The sequence below is a fragment of the Marmota flaviventris genome, assembly GCF_047511675.1.
Source record: "Marmota flaviventris isolate mMarFla1 chromosome 5 unlocalized genomic scaffold, mMarFla1.hap1 SUPER_5_unloc_1, whole genome shotgun sequence".
NCBI lineage: Eukaryota > Metazoa > Chordata > Mammalia > Rodentia > Sciuridae > Marmota > Marmota flaviventris.
The window spans coordinates 1,556,261-1,571,829 of NW_027287679.1; the positions used below are offsets into that span (position 1 = coordinate 1,556,261).

Below are 15,569 nucleotides of genomic sequence, written 5' to 3' on the forward strand. Positions count from 1 at the left end.
CTCCAGAGCTTCCAACCATCCAACCATCCATGAAGGAGTCCAATATGGACTCCTTCTGGGCATGTGCCCCTTCTGTCCTGCCCTGAAGCTCCACTCAGCACTGGGCACCTTCCTCATCAGAGCAGACTGTGGGGTGAGCTAGAGGCTAAGGAGGTCATCACCAAGAGCAGGACCAAGTGGGGGGAGGCTTTCAGGGCCTGAGCCCGTGTTTCCGCCTTGCATGGCCACAGCAAGGGCCTCCCCTGACACCATTGTCCTGTGGCTCACCTGGGGCTGTGGGATGACAGGCCTCCCAGGTCTGTGGCATTTGTCCCTCCTTTCTGTGCCCACAGTCCCTCACCCCATGCCACCTGACTACCCGTAGCCTGGGAGGGGGGCTCAGCACTGGAACCAGGAGGGTCCTCAGAGAAGTTCAGAGCTGGAACGAGCGGCGTTCAGAGATCCCAGATTCCAGGGCTTGACTAAGAAAAAGAGGCGAGTGGGGTCCTCGGATTCTGGCCTCTTCTAGAGAGAGGCCAGCGTGTCCTAGAGTGGCTGTGGGGAGGAGGGAGTTAGGAAGGGATGGAGTCTAGAATCTGCAGTAGGGCACTTGAGGACGCACCACTGTGGGTGCTCACCCACACATGGCATCTCTAAGTGCCCATAGGATTTAGGGAGCCAGCCTTGGACCTTGCTTGGTTGGATCACCAGATGCCCAGAGGCGTGTAAGCCAAAGCCCTTCCTATTTTGCCAAGCTGAGGACCAGGAACAGCTATTTACACAGCATCTTTGCAAAAGGTATGCCATTGTGTGCAGTAGGCTCTGTGCCAGGGTTATGTGTGGTTTATGATATTTTGATTGCTAGTCCCTTTGACCACAGCTTATATAAAAGTCCAGGAAAATTCAGGGCAAGGAGAGAGCCCGCCTTCTTTGCTCACTGTGACGTCCACTTCTGCCTGGCAGAGTGCTCACCTTCCTCACCACCCAGAGGAACTGGCCACCCTATCCTGGCGGTGAGCACGTCGAGTGTGGCTGGTGACTCCTGTGTGGTGGGGCTCTACTCTTTTATTTTTTTAAAATTTTCTTTATTATTAGTTGTTAAAAACATTACAAAGCTCTTGACATATCATATTTTATACATTTGATTCAAGCGGATTATGAACTCCCATTTTTACCCCGTATACATATTGCAGAATCACATCGGTTAAACATCCACATTTTTACATACTGCCATACTAGTGTAGGTTGTATTCTGCTGCCTTTCCTATCCTCTACTATCCCCCTCCCCTCTCTTCCCCTCCCCTCCCACCTTCTCTCTACCCCATCTACTGTAATTCATTTCTCTCTCTTGTGTTTTCCCCTTTCCCCTCACTTCCTCTTATATGTAATTTTGTATAACAATGAGGGTCTCCTTCCTTTACCATGCAGTTTCCCTTCTCTCTCCCTTTCCCCTTCCACCTCTCATCCCTGTTTAATGGTGATCTTCTTCTCATGCTCTTCCTCCCTGCTCTGTTCTTAGTTGCTGTCCTTATATGACATTTGGCATTTGTTTTTTAGGGATTGGCTAGCTTCCCTTATCATAATCTGCTCTATTGCCATCCATTTCCCTGCAAATGCCATGATTTTGTCATTTTTTAGTACTGAGTAGTACTCCATTGTGTATAAATGCCACATTTTTTTTTTATCCATTCATCTATTGATGGGCATCTAGGTTGGTTCCACAGTGTAGCTATTGTGAATTGTCCTGCTATGAACAGTGTTGTAGCAGTATCCCTATAGTACACTCTTTTAAGGTCTTTAGGGAATAGTCCAAGAAGGGGACTAGCTGGGTGAAATGGTGGTTCTATCCCCAGCTTTCCAAGGAATCTCCATACTGCTTTCCAAAATGCATTAGTTACAGACTGGTGGTCTACTCTACTTTCGGCTGAATGCCACTCGATGCTGACTTCTGTAGACTTATGATAAATAATTTTCATGTGCAGAAGATGACATTCAATAGATTGGAGAAATGTGCCTGAGAAGAGACATGTGCACAAAGAATTTAGTTTTTTTTTTTCCAGCAGTTAGAACTCAGTTGTTAAGGAATGATAAATAACTTTTAAATATCCACATAAATAACTTTTAAATATCTAAATGCTTAAGTTTGATTTTTGAGACCCATCTTTGCAAATTAGTTTAAAATGCCTACTTTATTTAAATAGCTCCTTTCAAGAAGACACCTGAGCATGTTAAAGTTGGTATCTGAACATGTTAATGTGCAGAGAAACCCTTAGAAAACCAAATTTTTATTTTCAAAGTAGCAGTAAAGAGCACCACCCATGGAGTGAGCCTTGGATAGTGTCTACTCTAATGAGATATGTAACACCAGGGGAAACTTCCTCTTCAAACTGCAATTTTCTTCTCAGAAAAAAATTAATAGTACTCATTATATTACTGAAATTTAAAATAATTGATCCATATAAAGCAGTACTTTTTCTGAGGCATAGTAAGATTTAGTTATCATCATCACCATTCCCATCAAATATAAAAGACCTGGGCTACTTGTATATTCTCCCCTTTGAGCGAGATGTTTAAATATGCTCACATTAAAATATAAAAAATATCCTTGAGACCCACTTACCTCTTGAAAATGATCCATCCACCTGAAGGTATCTTTTCCATTAGAGTTACTTTGCTCAATTGGTTTGATGAAATTTATCTTGCTATCTCATGCATGACTATCTCCATTTTCCCTCTAATGTGAACTCTCTGAGCAGGTACCAGATATTTACCAGGTAATTGTATTCAGCAAAGATTCCTTGGAAGGATAACCTATCCTGGACCATGGGTCCTCCTGGGACTCTGTTTGCTCCTGTTTGTATAACCAAAGCTAATTCCCACGGCCAACTGTGTTTCAGGAACAAACTATGCCAAGAATCGTTCCTTGTGTCTGATGACTCAGTTTATTGCATTGGCTTCAGAATACAGATTCCAATATAGGTGCAGGATGTCGGGAAAAGGGGCATTTATTGCTGTGTGGACACCAAGATACACACAAGGCTTGGAAGGGCCTTTTCTTGTTGTTTGTTTTCACTGTAGTTTTTTTTTTTTTTTAATTGAAATGTAAAAAAAAAAAAATGTAGAGAACACTTACATCACAATTGTTCAATGAAGTTTTCAAAACATCCATATACCTGTGTAACCAGCATGCAAAGATAGGAAATCGAACATTCAGGCACCCTTAGATACCTTTTCATTACTTCCCCCAAACAAAATACTGTTATGGTTTGGATGTGAGTTATCCCCCAAAAGCATGCATGTGAGACAATGCAAAAAGGTTCAGAGGAGAAGTGATTGAGTTGTGAAAGTCTTAACCCAATCAGTGAATTAATCTCCTGATAGGGATTAACTGAGTGGGAACTGAAAGCGGGTAGGGTGTGGCTATAGGAGGTGGGTATTGGGGGCATGACTTTGGGGTATATATTTGTATCTGGCAAGTGAAGATCTTGCTCTGCTTTCTGATCATCAAATGAGCTGCTTCCCTCTGCTACCATCATGTCCTGCCTCACTCTGAGCCCCGAGGAATGGAGCCTGCTGTCTATGGACTGAGACCTCCCAAACTGAGAACCCCCCCAATAAACTTCCTCCTGTAAAATTGTTCTGGGCATATCTTTTAGTCACAGTGATGAAAGAGCTAATACAAATACCATCTCTTCTAATAGAATAGATTAGTTTTGCTTGTTTTTTATGTTAGTATAAATGAGATCATATGGTATGTGCTATTTCTGATTATTTGGTATTCCTTTGAACATTAGTATGTTTGTGAATTTCATCTAAATGTTCACATACTTGTAGTTTTCCCTTGTCATTGATATATACTATTCCAGTGTGTGAATATAGCATTCTTCTCTTAATGGCCATTTGGAGAGCTTCTTGTCTGGTGTGGTCACAATCAGTACTATTTAGAATATTCTTGCACATCTCTTTTGAGGAACACATGAATGTATTTCTCTTTGGTCTGTCTACGTGGAACAGCTGGGTCTTAGGTGTACCATGTGCCTCTTTAGCTAATACTACCAGACAGTGTTCTAAAGCTGTTCTAATTCATACTCCCACTTAGTGTGTGGATACTCCAGTTTCTATTTTCTTTATTTTTATTTTCACATTAATTCACAATCACTTAAACTTTTTGTGGATGTGTATATCTCAAAGTCCTTTAAATGCTAAGTAATGATTTTGAGCACTCTTTCATTAGTCGTTTGGATATCCTCTGGTGGGATGCCCCTTCAAGTCTTTTTCCCACTTTTTAAATTGAGTTATCCATGTTTTCTTTATAAATTTGTAAACTTATGAAAGCATTCTGGATAGAAATCTCTGCTTAGATATGTTTTGCATATAATTTCTCTGACTCTCTGGGTTACCTTTTCACTATCTTAATGGTGACTTGCTGGACAGAAATTCTTCCTGTTATCATAGGTTTTATTTTCCCTCCATGGTTATTTCTTTTCCAGTTCTGTTAAAGGAATTTTTTCCAATGCCAAAGTCACAGAGATGCTATTCTGTGTTTCAGTCAGAAAGTTCTATTATTTTACCTGTTACTTTTAGGTTTGTAGTTAGTCTAGAATTGATTTTGTGTACGGTGTGATATTGGGGTCAATCCACATTTTTCTAACATGTATTTACAATTGACTGACCATGAGTTGATGAAAAGTCATTTTTCTCTATTGCAAGACAGTGCCATTTTGTCATAAATCAAGTACTAGTACAACTTTAGCTTTGTTTTTGGATTCTCTGGTTTTTCCTGTTGAAAGGTTAAAGAAATTGAAATGTAAAAGATAAGATTTGTTTCAAGTTCTGTAAAGTTTTTAAGTTCTGTTAAGTTGTATTTGGAACCTGAAATTCATGTGGAAGTTTAAAACAACTCCCGGGAAAGCCACTGAAATGTATGTTGAAATCTCCCCTGACCATCTGATTGCTCTGTAAAAACAACCCCCTCCCCACCCAGAAACCGTGCAATCCGGCACGTACACACCTTAGGACTTAAGCCAATCAGTTCGAATGTATACCCTTCTTTGTGCTGACCAATCACCCCTACCCGACTTGTTCCCGCCAGTGAATGTACTAATCATGGTTAAGAGTTGTTGTTTGATTTTCCTGCAGCGATAAGCTCTGCTCAAGCTGTTCTTGGGGCTCTTGGCTCTTTACCCCTTCGAGGTGAGCTTGGAGCCCCAGCATGCTGGACCCACAATAAACCCTTTGCTGTTGCATGAAAAAAAAAAAAAAACAAAAACAAAAACAAATTGGCCGCACCAATTTGCAGTCCCACCAGCAATGTATCATGAAAAATTTTTATTTCGTTGTCATACCTGAAGCTTAATTTTACTGGATACAGAATTCTTGGTTGGTATCCATTGTCTTTCAGGGTTTGAAATACGTTGTTCCAGGATCTTCTCGCTTTCAGCATCTGTGATGAAAAATCCGCCGTCAACCTTATTGGTTTACCCCTGAATGTAATCTGCCTCCTTTCTCTTGTAACTTTTAATATTTTCTCTTTGTTCTGTATATTGGATATCTTCATAACAATGTGTCTTGGCATTGGTCTACTGTGATTTTGTATGCTCGGTGTCATGTATGCATCTACAATTTGTACATCCATTTCCTTTTTTATATCTGGAAAATTTTCTATAATTATTTTATTCCTCAGATGGCTCATTCCCTTGGTTTGAACCTCTATACCTTCCTCTCTCCCGATGACTCTTAAGTTTGTTTTTTTTATGTTATCCCATATCTCTTGGATGTTTTTCTTGGTATATTTTACCAGCCTTTCTGAGTTGGCTAGACTCTTTTCAAGATGATATATTTTGTCTTCATTATCTGACGTTCTGGCTTCTACTTGTTCCACTCTGTTAGTGATACTCTCATTTGAGTTTTTAATCTGGTTTATAGTTTCCTTCATTTCTAGGATTATTGTTTGATTTTTTAATAATCTCTTTCTCCTGATAAAGATGCTTATTTGCTTCTTTTATCTGTTTATATAATTCATTTTCAATGTGTTCTTTCATTGTTTGAATTTGCTGTCTCGTGTCCTCTTTAAGATTCCATTCCATCTGTCTAAGGTATTCCTTGAGTTCTTTATTGGACCATTTTTCTGATGCCTCTAGGTCCTCCTGTATATTTAGGCTGTCCTGCATTGTTTGTACTCCTTTTCTTCCTTGCTTTTTCATGCTGCTCATGTTACTTCTTGTTCTGTTTGACTGCTGAGTTACTGTTTACTCCTATAAATTTATTTGGTTTTGTGTGTCTCTGGGGTCTCTCTTTTGTGATGGGAGACTATGACTAGAGATGATGAGTTTTGTTGCACTTTAATGGAGATTCATTATTTCCTAAACTGTGTACGGATTCTGATGGCATATAGCGGTCTGCGGTTTGGTCTTGGGACTTATATTTAGGTCGAATGATGTGATGGTATTGAGGTTGGTATCTCTTGGCAACCTTGGAAGTTTGCTCTACTGAGGAGGTATATTAACAGGAGAATGGTCTGAAGTATTTGGGGGTAGCTAGGGACTTGGTAGCACTATATAACACCTCAGAACATTTATCTATACATATTTAGTAAATTGCACATAAACAGTGTCATGATGCTTGGGAGGAAAGGTATTAGAAGGAAAGGGAAGAAGTCACTAAAGAGAATCAGAGTAAACAGGTAGAATTCAAGGTAAGGGTAATAAGGAAATTGAAAAGAAATGAAAAGACAAAAGAAAAAATAGAAAATGAAAAAGAAAAAATTTTAAAAAAACAATTTAAAAAAATAAAAATAAAAAAAATAAATTAAAAAATTAAAAAAAAAAACAAATAATAATAATAAAAATAAATTTTTAAATGCAGTCTTAGCGTTCCATTAAATTCTCTTCCAGTAGGTGGAGCTGTGCCCACCGGGCCAAGCTTCTCCTCTCCATAAGCAGGAATCAATCATGGTGAAGCAGCTCCTCCTCCCCGACTGGGCGGGTCTCCAATCTTGAGTGCCTAGGGCCTTTTCTTGTGTCTAGTAACTTCCCCATTTTTCCTCCAGTCAGGCCTCTCTCACTGGTGATGCTCACCACAATACTGGCTACACGCCAGGTCTGCTGCTCCCGGGAGCCCTATTTTCTTGAACGACTGGGCACACTCTCCCTGCTTACCATTCCCTCAGACCCTAAGGTTGTGGAGCCTGTGGCTGAGAACCCTAAGTGTATTTTGCCTGCCCTCCGGTAGCCAAGCCCCAGGTAGCTGGTGCAAGAGACCTCAGGTGTCAGCCCTGGTGGAAGCAGTAGCCGGGGTCCCACGCCTTGGGTCCCACGCCCTGCTCCTGATTCCCTTGGTCTGACTATGGCGCTCAAGGGAGAGCTGGGAGGGGCCCTTGAGGTTTCCCTGCTGTGTGGAGAGGAGGGGCTAGGGGGTTACACAACTCCCGCTGCAGGTTTCAATGACGTTATCTCCTCTGTCGCATTCTGGTGACGTCAGTTCTCTGCCATGGTGAAATCCCATGTGAATGGCGACAGTTCGTTCCCTTTGCCAGTGTCCGATGCAACAGGTGGGTCCTGATCGGCTCTCCCAATCCCTGTCTCAATCCTATGGCCACTGCCTATGAAGGCTCGGTTGGTATTAACCTCCGCAGGTTCCCGGAGGAGCCGAAAAGTTGTTTCACCAGGAGCGTTTAGCGCTGAGTCACAGCGGTTTGTCTGAGAGACGCAGGGGAACAGGAGCCTGAATTCAGCCGCTGCGGCTCGGTGTGTGTTCTGAGGGGTGTTGACTGTTCGCCCCAGATCCACGTCAGCTCAGCATTGCCTAGTGATCCTGAGCAAACAGCATTTAGACGGTTTAAGACTCCCTTTGCCCGCGCAGCTGAAGAGGTCAGAGACTTGACCTCTCAGCACCCGCCGCCATGTTGGATCAGCACAGGGGCTCTAGTCTTTGAAAGGGTGACTTTGGGACTGAGAAATCCATGTTCTCAGTTGAGGGCTATGGGGAAACACAGCCTGGACTTCCCAGCCCAGGAGAGACCCCATCTGCTCCCTGGATGGGGGGTTCCCCCTCTTGGCCCCGTCACCCACTTCAGCTTTGGAGGGAGCCCCAGCACCTTCCACCCACTGCAGGAGAGGCCTTCTGAGGAAGGGCAGCTGTCTTCCCTGGGTGCCTCGGTGATGGAAATAGCCACTTTCCTTCCTGCATCCCTGATAGGAGCCACACCTGCAGCTGTCTGGCGTTTGGAGGGCTGGACTCTAGGCCAGAGCACTGTCCCTCTGACCCTTTTGCTCCCTTTGGTCTCTGCAGTGTCCTGGAGTCAGCATGGTGACCAGTGTCCAGGCCTCCACCCTGAGGAGTCTCTCCACTCTGTGCATCTTTGTGGCCCTGGTTTTCAGCACCGTGGGTAAGGACCAGCAAGCAACCCTCTCCCAAGGGTGGGAAGCTGGGCAATAAGCCCTCAGGGAGGGAGCCTGAGGGACCCACCTAGCCCACAGGGAGAGGGATGTCCTGTTCCCTCCATCCCTAGGAGTGTCTGTCTACTAGAAAGAGCAACTCCCACCCTTGCCACTTTTCCCTCCTGAATGACTTTTCAAATGTTGCTGCTGATGCCCTGCAGTTTTGCATAAATTTGAGGCTCATTTCATGCATGTACAGAGTTTTTGCTGATTCAGTGTTCAGTGCTCCATTCCCTCCCTTCTTCCTTCTTTCCCCTACACTTTGTTCTTCCTCCCATGAACCTATCTTTAAATTTCTCCAATGTAGTCATGCATAAAGAGGAATTCACTGTGGCAGAGTTGCCAGTGTACACAACATAACTGGATCAGCCTCCCTTGGTGTTATTTCCCTCTTGTAGAGAGTTACACGTGTATGAAATGCATGGGGGCAAAATGCAAGAATGACCAGGGTACCTGTGAGACCTCTCAAAGCTGCTTCCATTTCCAGCAACTGTATACTTCACCAGGTGAGCCCTGCCTGCCACCCGCCCTTGCTGCTGTACACAGGACCTGGGAGGAAGGGGCTGCTCTGCTCAGGACTCGGTATAGCTGCTTCCTCCCCTCCACTCCTCCACTCTACCCTGGCTCCCTCACCTAAAGTCCTGCCAGGATGAGGCTGGGTGTGGGCAGGGGAGGTGGCAGGAGTGGGCACTGTGCCAAGTGAAGGCTCTCAGGGGGAAGTACTGAGTGACTCCAGTCCCTGCATCAGTCTCAGAGGTGGGGGATCAGTGAGAAAGGACTCCCCTGCCCCAATATTTTTTGTGATGCTGGGGCTGAAACCCAGGGTCCCACACATACCTGGCAAGCACTGGAGCAGCACCATCAAATGGTTCCTCCATGGGTTTGTTCTATGAAGGAGACCATTGGGGAGGACTCTTGGGAAAGTAGAAACTCTAAGGACACAGGGGTGCCCTTGCAGAATTCCTTGATACTGGCTGCCTGTCTGGGCACCCCACTCTCTAGGGCTCAGAGGGAACATTCTCTTTGGTTCTGGTTCTGTACAGATGGTTCACCAAAACTTATGCAGACTAAAGGCTGCTCTCAAAAGGCGTGCACTCCCCTGGCCTTCTCTGCCACACTGGGGAGGGGACAGATACTTGGGTATGATATGAAGTGCTGCTACCATGAAAACTGCAACCAAGGGAACTCAGAACGTGAGTGCCTGCTCTTCCCCCTGCGCCCTTTTCTTGCCCACCTGCTCCTGGGCACATGGACTTTCACTCTGTCTCAGAGGTACATTCCCATGACCTATCTCTGCTTCTGAGAAGCCCAGAGCTTTTTCTTGCTGAGAGTCTCTCCTTTCTCCTGAAGGGTCAGGTTGGACCTAAGTCTCTTCTGCATAGGAGACGGGCACCTGAGTGGTGGGACAGGCCTGGGCATTTTCTCTACGTGTGGGTCTGTAAAGCCATGTGCTTTGGGTCACCATCCCAGCAGAGAGACTCTCCTCACCTATCCCACTCCTCACCTCTCTTGTTCTGTTTGCTGAGATGGACTCACACTATATTCTCACGCTGGCCTCCAACTCCTGGGCTCGAGCAATCCTGCTGCCTCAGCCTCTAGGGTGGGGATGGCTAGGACTGTGGGTCCCAGGCCACACCTGCCTGTCCATCACTCTGTTAGCAGCATGATTTCAGGCCTCAGGTTACCTTCTGCCCCATTATCTAGGATTGTTCTCCACCCAGGGAGAGAAAGTCCTTGAGGAAAGGGGAAGATAACACTAAATCCCTACAAACTCTCTCTGATTACTATTTCCTACCTGATCCATGAATCCTGTCCCTAATCCCTCCTATGCCAATCTAGCTGTGAATGGTTTGAGGGATTTTGGAATATTCACAAATTTAGGGGATAAGAATTATCTCAGCTCTTCTTTTTGCCCATTGCTCACCATGAAAACTTTCTCTCTTTATTCAGTGTCTCCAGTGTCCAAGGAAGAAAATGGCGTTGTATGTCCTGCCTGCTTCTCTGAGAATGGCATGATCTGTATCCCACAGCCCCTCAAGTGCACAGGGGCAGAGACGAAATGCCTTGAGATTAAGGGTATGGATTTTCCTTAAGCATTTTGGGTCATCCTCTTAAAGGGCACAAAGTGTCAGCCATCTATTGCTGTGTATCTAATTACATCCAATCTTAACAGCTTAAGAAGACATGTGTCACCCCACGGTCTGCAGGTGGCAGGTCTGAGAGTGGCATAGAGGTGGTGCTTGCTCAGGCTGTCTCCTGAGCTGTGGTCCAGCCGGCAGCAGGGGCTGAGATTGCTCAGAGCCAGGATGTGCTTCCAAGCCCATGCAGCCTCCATTCCTCTTCCTGGGCCTCTTCCTAGGTCTCCTGGGGGTCATGACCTGCCAGCTGGCTTCCCCCAGAGCTGGGATGAGAAGTGGGTGGGGGAGCTGAGGTTCTTCACAAGTTCATCTGAGAAGAGACACTGCTTCATTTCTCCTACCCTCCCAGTCACCTAGAACCACCCTGTTACACCTGGGGAGGAAGGCATGGACGCACCGTCAGCAGGGGTGGGACCTGCAGCTGCATGACAGTGCCTGACGCCCACAAGCAAGTGGGGCTAGAGGTCCAAGGGCCTGGGTATCCCTCGTAGGATTGCAGGGAGCCATGGGGCAGGAGACAATTGAGCAGCTCCGAGGAGAACAGAGGAGAGGACTGGGGACACACGGGCTGTCATGTTGTCCTGGAAAGGGACCGTGTCTCAGTGACATGAAGGGTGGACACCCACAGTCCTCTGTCACCCTCAACACCATTACCTCTAAGAGCAAACCCTCAGGGCCAAGCACTGACTTTCTGCATGGTGTCATTCTGACTCCAGTGAAAGTTTTCAAGTTTTCCTGAGTAGGAGAAAGCTTGTGTTTGTGGTGAGGGTGCAGGAGCCCCTCAGATGGGAACAGGAGAAGCCACCATGGGGTGTCCTTTATGGGCTGGACAGCTAGATGGGGCACTGTCAAGTATTTTCTGATCAACATGTAAAGGGTTCCCTGGAATTAGTGGCATTTGAGGAGCTAAATATTGTTGGAGCTGAGAGTTTGATGAGAATGAAGGTTTGTCATGGTTTTTTCTTTTCTTTTTTTTTTTTTTTTTTTTTGAGTACTTTGGAGGAGGGTCTGAGACTAGCAGGGAGGGCCCTCTGTCTAGCTGAGCTGACCTGAATGAGGGAAATGGGTGTCACCTGGGATACAGAGGAGAGGTGGGCTCTCTGCAGTGGGGCAGCCTTTCTGCTCCAGGTTTCTGTAGCATGTGTCAACCCTGGGCAGAGGGGACCTCATCTACAGTATTTCCCTCTGGGTTCCCAAAGGATGTGAAGGTGCAGAAGAGGACAGGGATCCCAGATGTGTTCAGCCAAACCCTTGAGGTCCGACCTCCACCTCCTTCCCTGCCTTTATCAACCACATCTCTCCTAGGGAGGCCGTAGAGGCTCTGGTCTTGCCTGTTAGACAGCAGGGTACTTTTAACATCTTTCCACCACTGGAGAGATGGTGGAACCAGAGGAAAACTTGCTTGGTCCCAGGATGGAAGTGCATGATTGTCATGCCAAAGGCAGAGGTTAGGGGTCAAGGGCCATTCTGATGAACTTTGTCCTTCTCAAAGGAAGTAGAGAAATGGACATGAAGACAGGGGTGAAGAGGAGAGACAGGGTGACAGAGAGTCTAACTGCCAATCTTTCTCCCACAGGGTTGACTGGTGGTAATCCTCCTTCAATAGTGTCTGCTATGGGTTGTGCAACCGAAAGTGCTTGCAAATTGGGTACGATAGAATTGAATTATGAATTGGAGTTCGACTGTGTAAAGCCCATCAGTGGGAGCCCCCTGCTGACACCCATTATCTCGTCCACTCTGACTAGTCTTCTCCTACTCAAAGTCTTGCTTTGATTGCTCGAGGGTGGCAAGTCCATCATTCCACAACCTGGAAACGTGAATGTCTTCTGGGGGTCCTTCTCCAGCATACTCAACAGTACAGATTTAAAAAGCTGATGCTTACATACATATGTATATGCTTACTTGTTTGTACCTGAGGTTAAAATAAATAATAATTGTTATTCATTCTCTCAGGGGCTCTTTCTTCACCCAAGTACATATTTCAGAGGAAGTCTGAGATGAGATCTCTACGAATCTCTATGGTCCCTCCATGGTCTCAATGCATGTTCTCGGCCACACATCTAGGAATACACCTCTTTTCTGAAATCCTCATCCCCTGCCCTCCAATCCCCAATTTCCCTGCGCTAATGGAAATGCTTTTGAATGAATGATTCAGGGTGCAGCAGGGTGCTCTCCCACAGTTTGTAGAGTCTCGGGTACAGCTGAAGCTCCCTACCTCAGATCCACTTGTGTGGAATCCTTGTCATGCTCTCTGGACACTTCTGCTTCCAAAGATGGACACAGGCATAGGTGGTCTCTGAAGGTATTAAGAAGGAGATTGGGACAGAACTCAGTTCGTAGAGTGCCTGCCTCGTGCACAAAGCCCTGAGTTTAATCTCCAGTACCACAAAAAATTTAATAAAAAAAGAGAAAATGGATGAAGATGCATCATCAGCACTCAAGACAGGTGTGTTTCATCTTCATAAGGCAGGTTTGAGGCTATGGTGGCCACTGCACACCTCAGATGGTGCCTGTGAGGAGGTGGGGGATCCAGGAGAGGCAGAGCCTTTACAGAAACCTCCTGGTGCTGACCCACCACAAAGTGCCCCTGCAGTCTGCTCAAAGGGACACCTTGGTTCTCTAGCTCTCTCTCCCAGAGGGTGCAGCCTCCTCCTGAAGTTGCAGCATCGTGTCCCAGCGGTATTTCTTTCTTGGGCATTTTTAAAACCAAGGATGTTTTTGCCCAGGTCGGGTCTTCCTGGGTCTCCTGTGAGTAGCTCTTCTTTTCCTCCTGGGCACAAGCCATGCCCAGCTCACAGCTCTCTCTGTCATTCTCCATGGGTGAGGGCAACACACCTCCAGCCTGCTCTGTGGAGCCCTTTGGCACGTGCTCACCCTCGTTTCCTGCACCTGTAGCTGTGTGGGGTGGACTCTGGGCCCCAGAGGAAGGCTGAGTCTCAATAGGAGAGAAGATGCCCAAGTTAGAACTAGGATTGTTGATGGACAGAGTTGATCTGGGAAGGGATGTATGGGTTCTTGTTGGACCTGGCAATTGATGAGCAAGAATTAATTCCTTCTGTTCCCCATGAGAAGGGATTGGATTTCAATGATGATAAAAAGTCATAACACATGTGGAGGGCTTACTGCACTCCAGCCACCATACTACTCACTCCAGATGCATTGACTCCATTCTCACCAAATGCAATGTATGTATTATGGTCATCCCATCTCACAGATGAAGAAAGAGACTAGTTCTTCCTCTCTCTCCCTACTTGCCTAGGGCCTAAGGGCAGGAGAAGAGCACCCAAGGTACCCATTCTGAACTCCTGTGCTGGAAGGATTGCTTCCCTGAGGTGTGAGCTATCTACTTCCTTTTCATTGATAAGCAGCCAGTTAGCCCATATCTTTCACACTAGATCATTTACTATCTATGCTGACCCCCTGGCCTTGGCCTGTGTCTCAGAACTAATTATAGTAATTTAAAATTTGGGAACATCCTTCTTCATTTTTTATAAGTGGTATCAGTTTTTATGGCTCCCATAACAAACTATGAAAAAAACAGGTGGCTTTGAGCAACAATCCATTCCTTATGTTTCTGGAGGTAAGTCTGGCTGCAGCCCAGGTGAGTGCAGGACAGGTTCCCTGTGGGAGTAAGTGGACATTTGGTCTCCGTGTCCTCTCAGTTCTGGTGGCCCTCTGTACAGCTGTACAGCTCTGACATCTTCCAGGGTCACCTGTTGGCTATCTGCCTCTGTCACCATGTGCCCCTTCCTGCTGGTGCCAACGCCCTTCTTCCTCTTATGAGGCCCTTGTGATTACATGGGGCCACCAGCCAAGTTGGCATCGTTTCCCCACCACAAGATCCTTAGTCCCAACTTCAATGACTCTTTGGAAGATATATTCACAGAACTGGGGATTAGAATGTGTACTTATTTGGAGGACAATATTCAGCCCATCACATAACTGACCTATTTGAAGAAAAAAAATGGGGAACTATTGAAACTGTTGTGCGTTGGGATCAGTCAAGGGAAGGGTCCTGCCCAGGAAACTCAGTTAGGGCTGGACTGCCTCTGGAGAGAACTTGGCTCACATGAAGCCCCTTGGACTAGCTGGGGAAGTAAGCCCAGGGAGGTTAGTAGGAGACTTTCCCAGAACACTGGCCATCCTCGATGGCGTCCTACATGAAAGCTGACAAAAATATAGACACTTCTTCTGTTGCCTTCTGATGAGACCAGAGGGTAAGGCACAATGCAGGCCACTGCTCCAAGATGCAGTTGTAGGGCAGTGTGTCTTGGGGGCCTACATGAGCAGAGAGGAACTCATGTCCCCGCAGTGATGTCACTTTTCCTCCAAAGAGATGCAGACCTCACAAAATTCTGGTCCCTTTCTTAGTCCCCATCCTTTGTGGAGGGTGGGTGTCTATGATAAAGCCTCTCCTGGCCCAGTCCTGAACGCCTTCATGACCACCCAATGTCCAGGCCCCACGCTGCTGCAGTGTCTGTGCCCTTGGAATCCACTCCACAAGCCCAACACCAGAAGTGCCCTGCCCCTTGTGCTTGGGGACCAAGCATTCCGCAGTGTGGCCGCTGTGTTCAGCTCTAGGCTGCTCACCACCTGGTACCTCCTCCCTTGAGCTCGTGAAGACACAAACACCTGCCCCTTGTCTGTGCTGCCCCCTCAGATAGGCCTCTGCTCCCCTCCCACAGTCCTTCAGCTCCTGGCCTGCTCTCCTGGACTGTCTTGGCTCCTGTCCAATTTGCTCTCTTTGTCTATGGTGTGGTGTGGGGTATGTGCATGTTGGCACATCTCAGAGAGAAGCCCACATGGACACCCCCAGCATGGGCCTTCTCCTGGAAGCTTGCTATGGTCTGTATGTGAGATGTCCCCCTAAACCTCCTGTTAATGCAGAAATCTTTAGAGGTGAAAAATTACATTATGAGAGCTGCAGCGTATTCAGGGGATTCATCCTGATATGATTAACTGGGTAGTAACTGTAGGCAGGTAGGGCGCTGTTAGGGGAGGACAGGGTGGGCCT

The 15,569-nt window shown here is 46.3% G+C and overlaps 1 protein-coding gene across 2 annotated transcripts; it reads left to right on the plus strand.

The window, feature by feature from the left end:
* The first annotated feature begins 7,470 nt into the window (after positions 1 to 7,470).
* LOC114082195 (protein RoBo-1-like) lies at positions 7,471 to 12,499 on the plus strand. Of its 2 annotated transcripts, XM_071607102.1 has the most exons (6): positions 7,471 to 7,528; positions 8,269 to 8,365; positions 8,816 to 8,923; positions 9,461 to 9,610; positions 10,368 to 10,493; positions 12,132 to 12,499. In XM_071607102.1, exons 1-6 carry the CDS (start codon positions 7,487 to 7,489, stop codon positions 12,326 to 12,328), a joined length of 720 nt encoding a protein of 239 aa, XP_071463203.1. In that variant the 5' UTR covers positions 7,471 to 7,486; the 3' UTR covers positions 12,329 to 12,499. The 2 variants fall into 2 exon arrangements, with proteins under 2 accessions (XP_071463203.1, XP_071463204.1); XM_071607103.1 differs by lacking the exon at positions 9,461 to 9,610.
* The last annotated feature ends 3,070 nt before the right edge of the window (positions 12,500 to 15,569 follow it).

Bases quoted from the DNA above. Each gene is read 5' to 3' on its own strand.
- LOC114082195 (XM_071607102.1), top strand. From the start codon at position 7,487: ATGGCGACAGTTCGTTCCCTTTGCCAGTGTCCGATGCAACAG. The intron at 8,366-8,815 runs GTAAGGACCAGC...TCCCTCTTGTAG, and splicing joins CCTGGTTTTCAGCACCGTGG to AGAGTTACACGTGTATGAAA. The intron at 9,611-10,367 runs GTGAGTGCCTGC...CTCTTTATTCAG, and splicing joins CAACCAAGGGAACTCAGAAC to TGTCTCCAGTGTCCAAGGAA.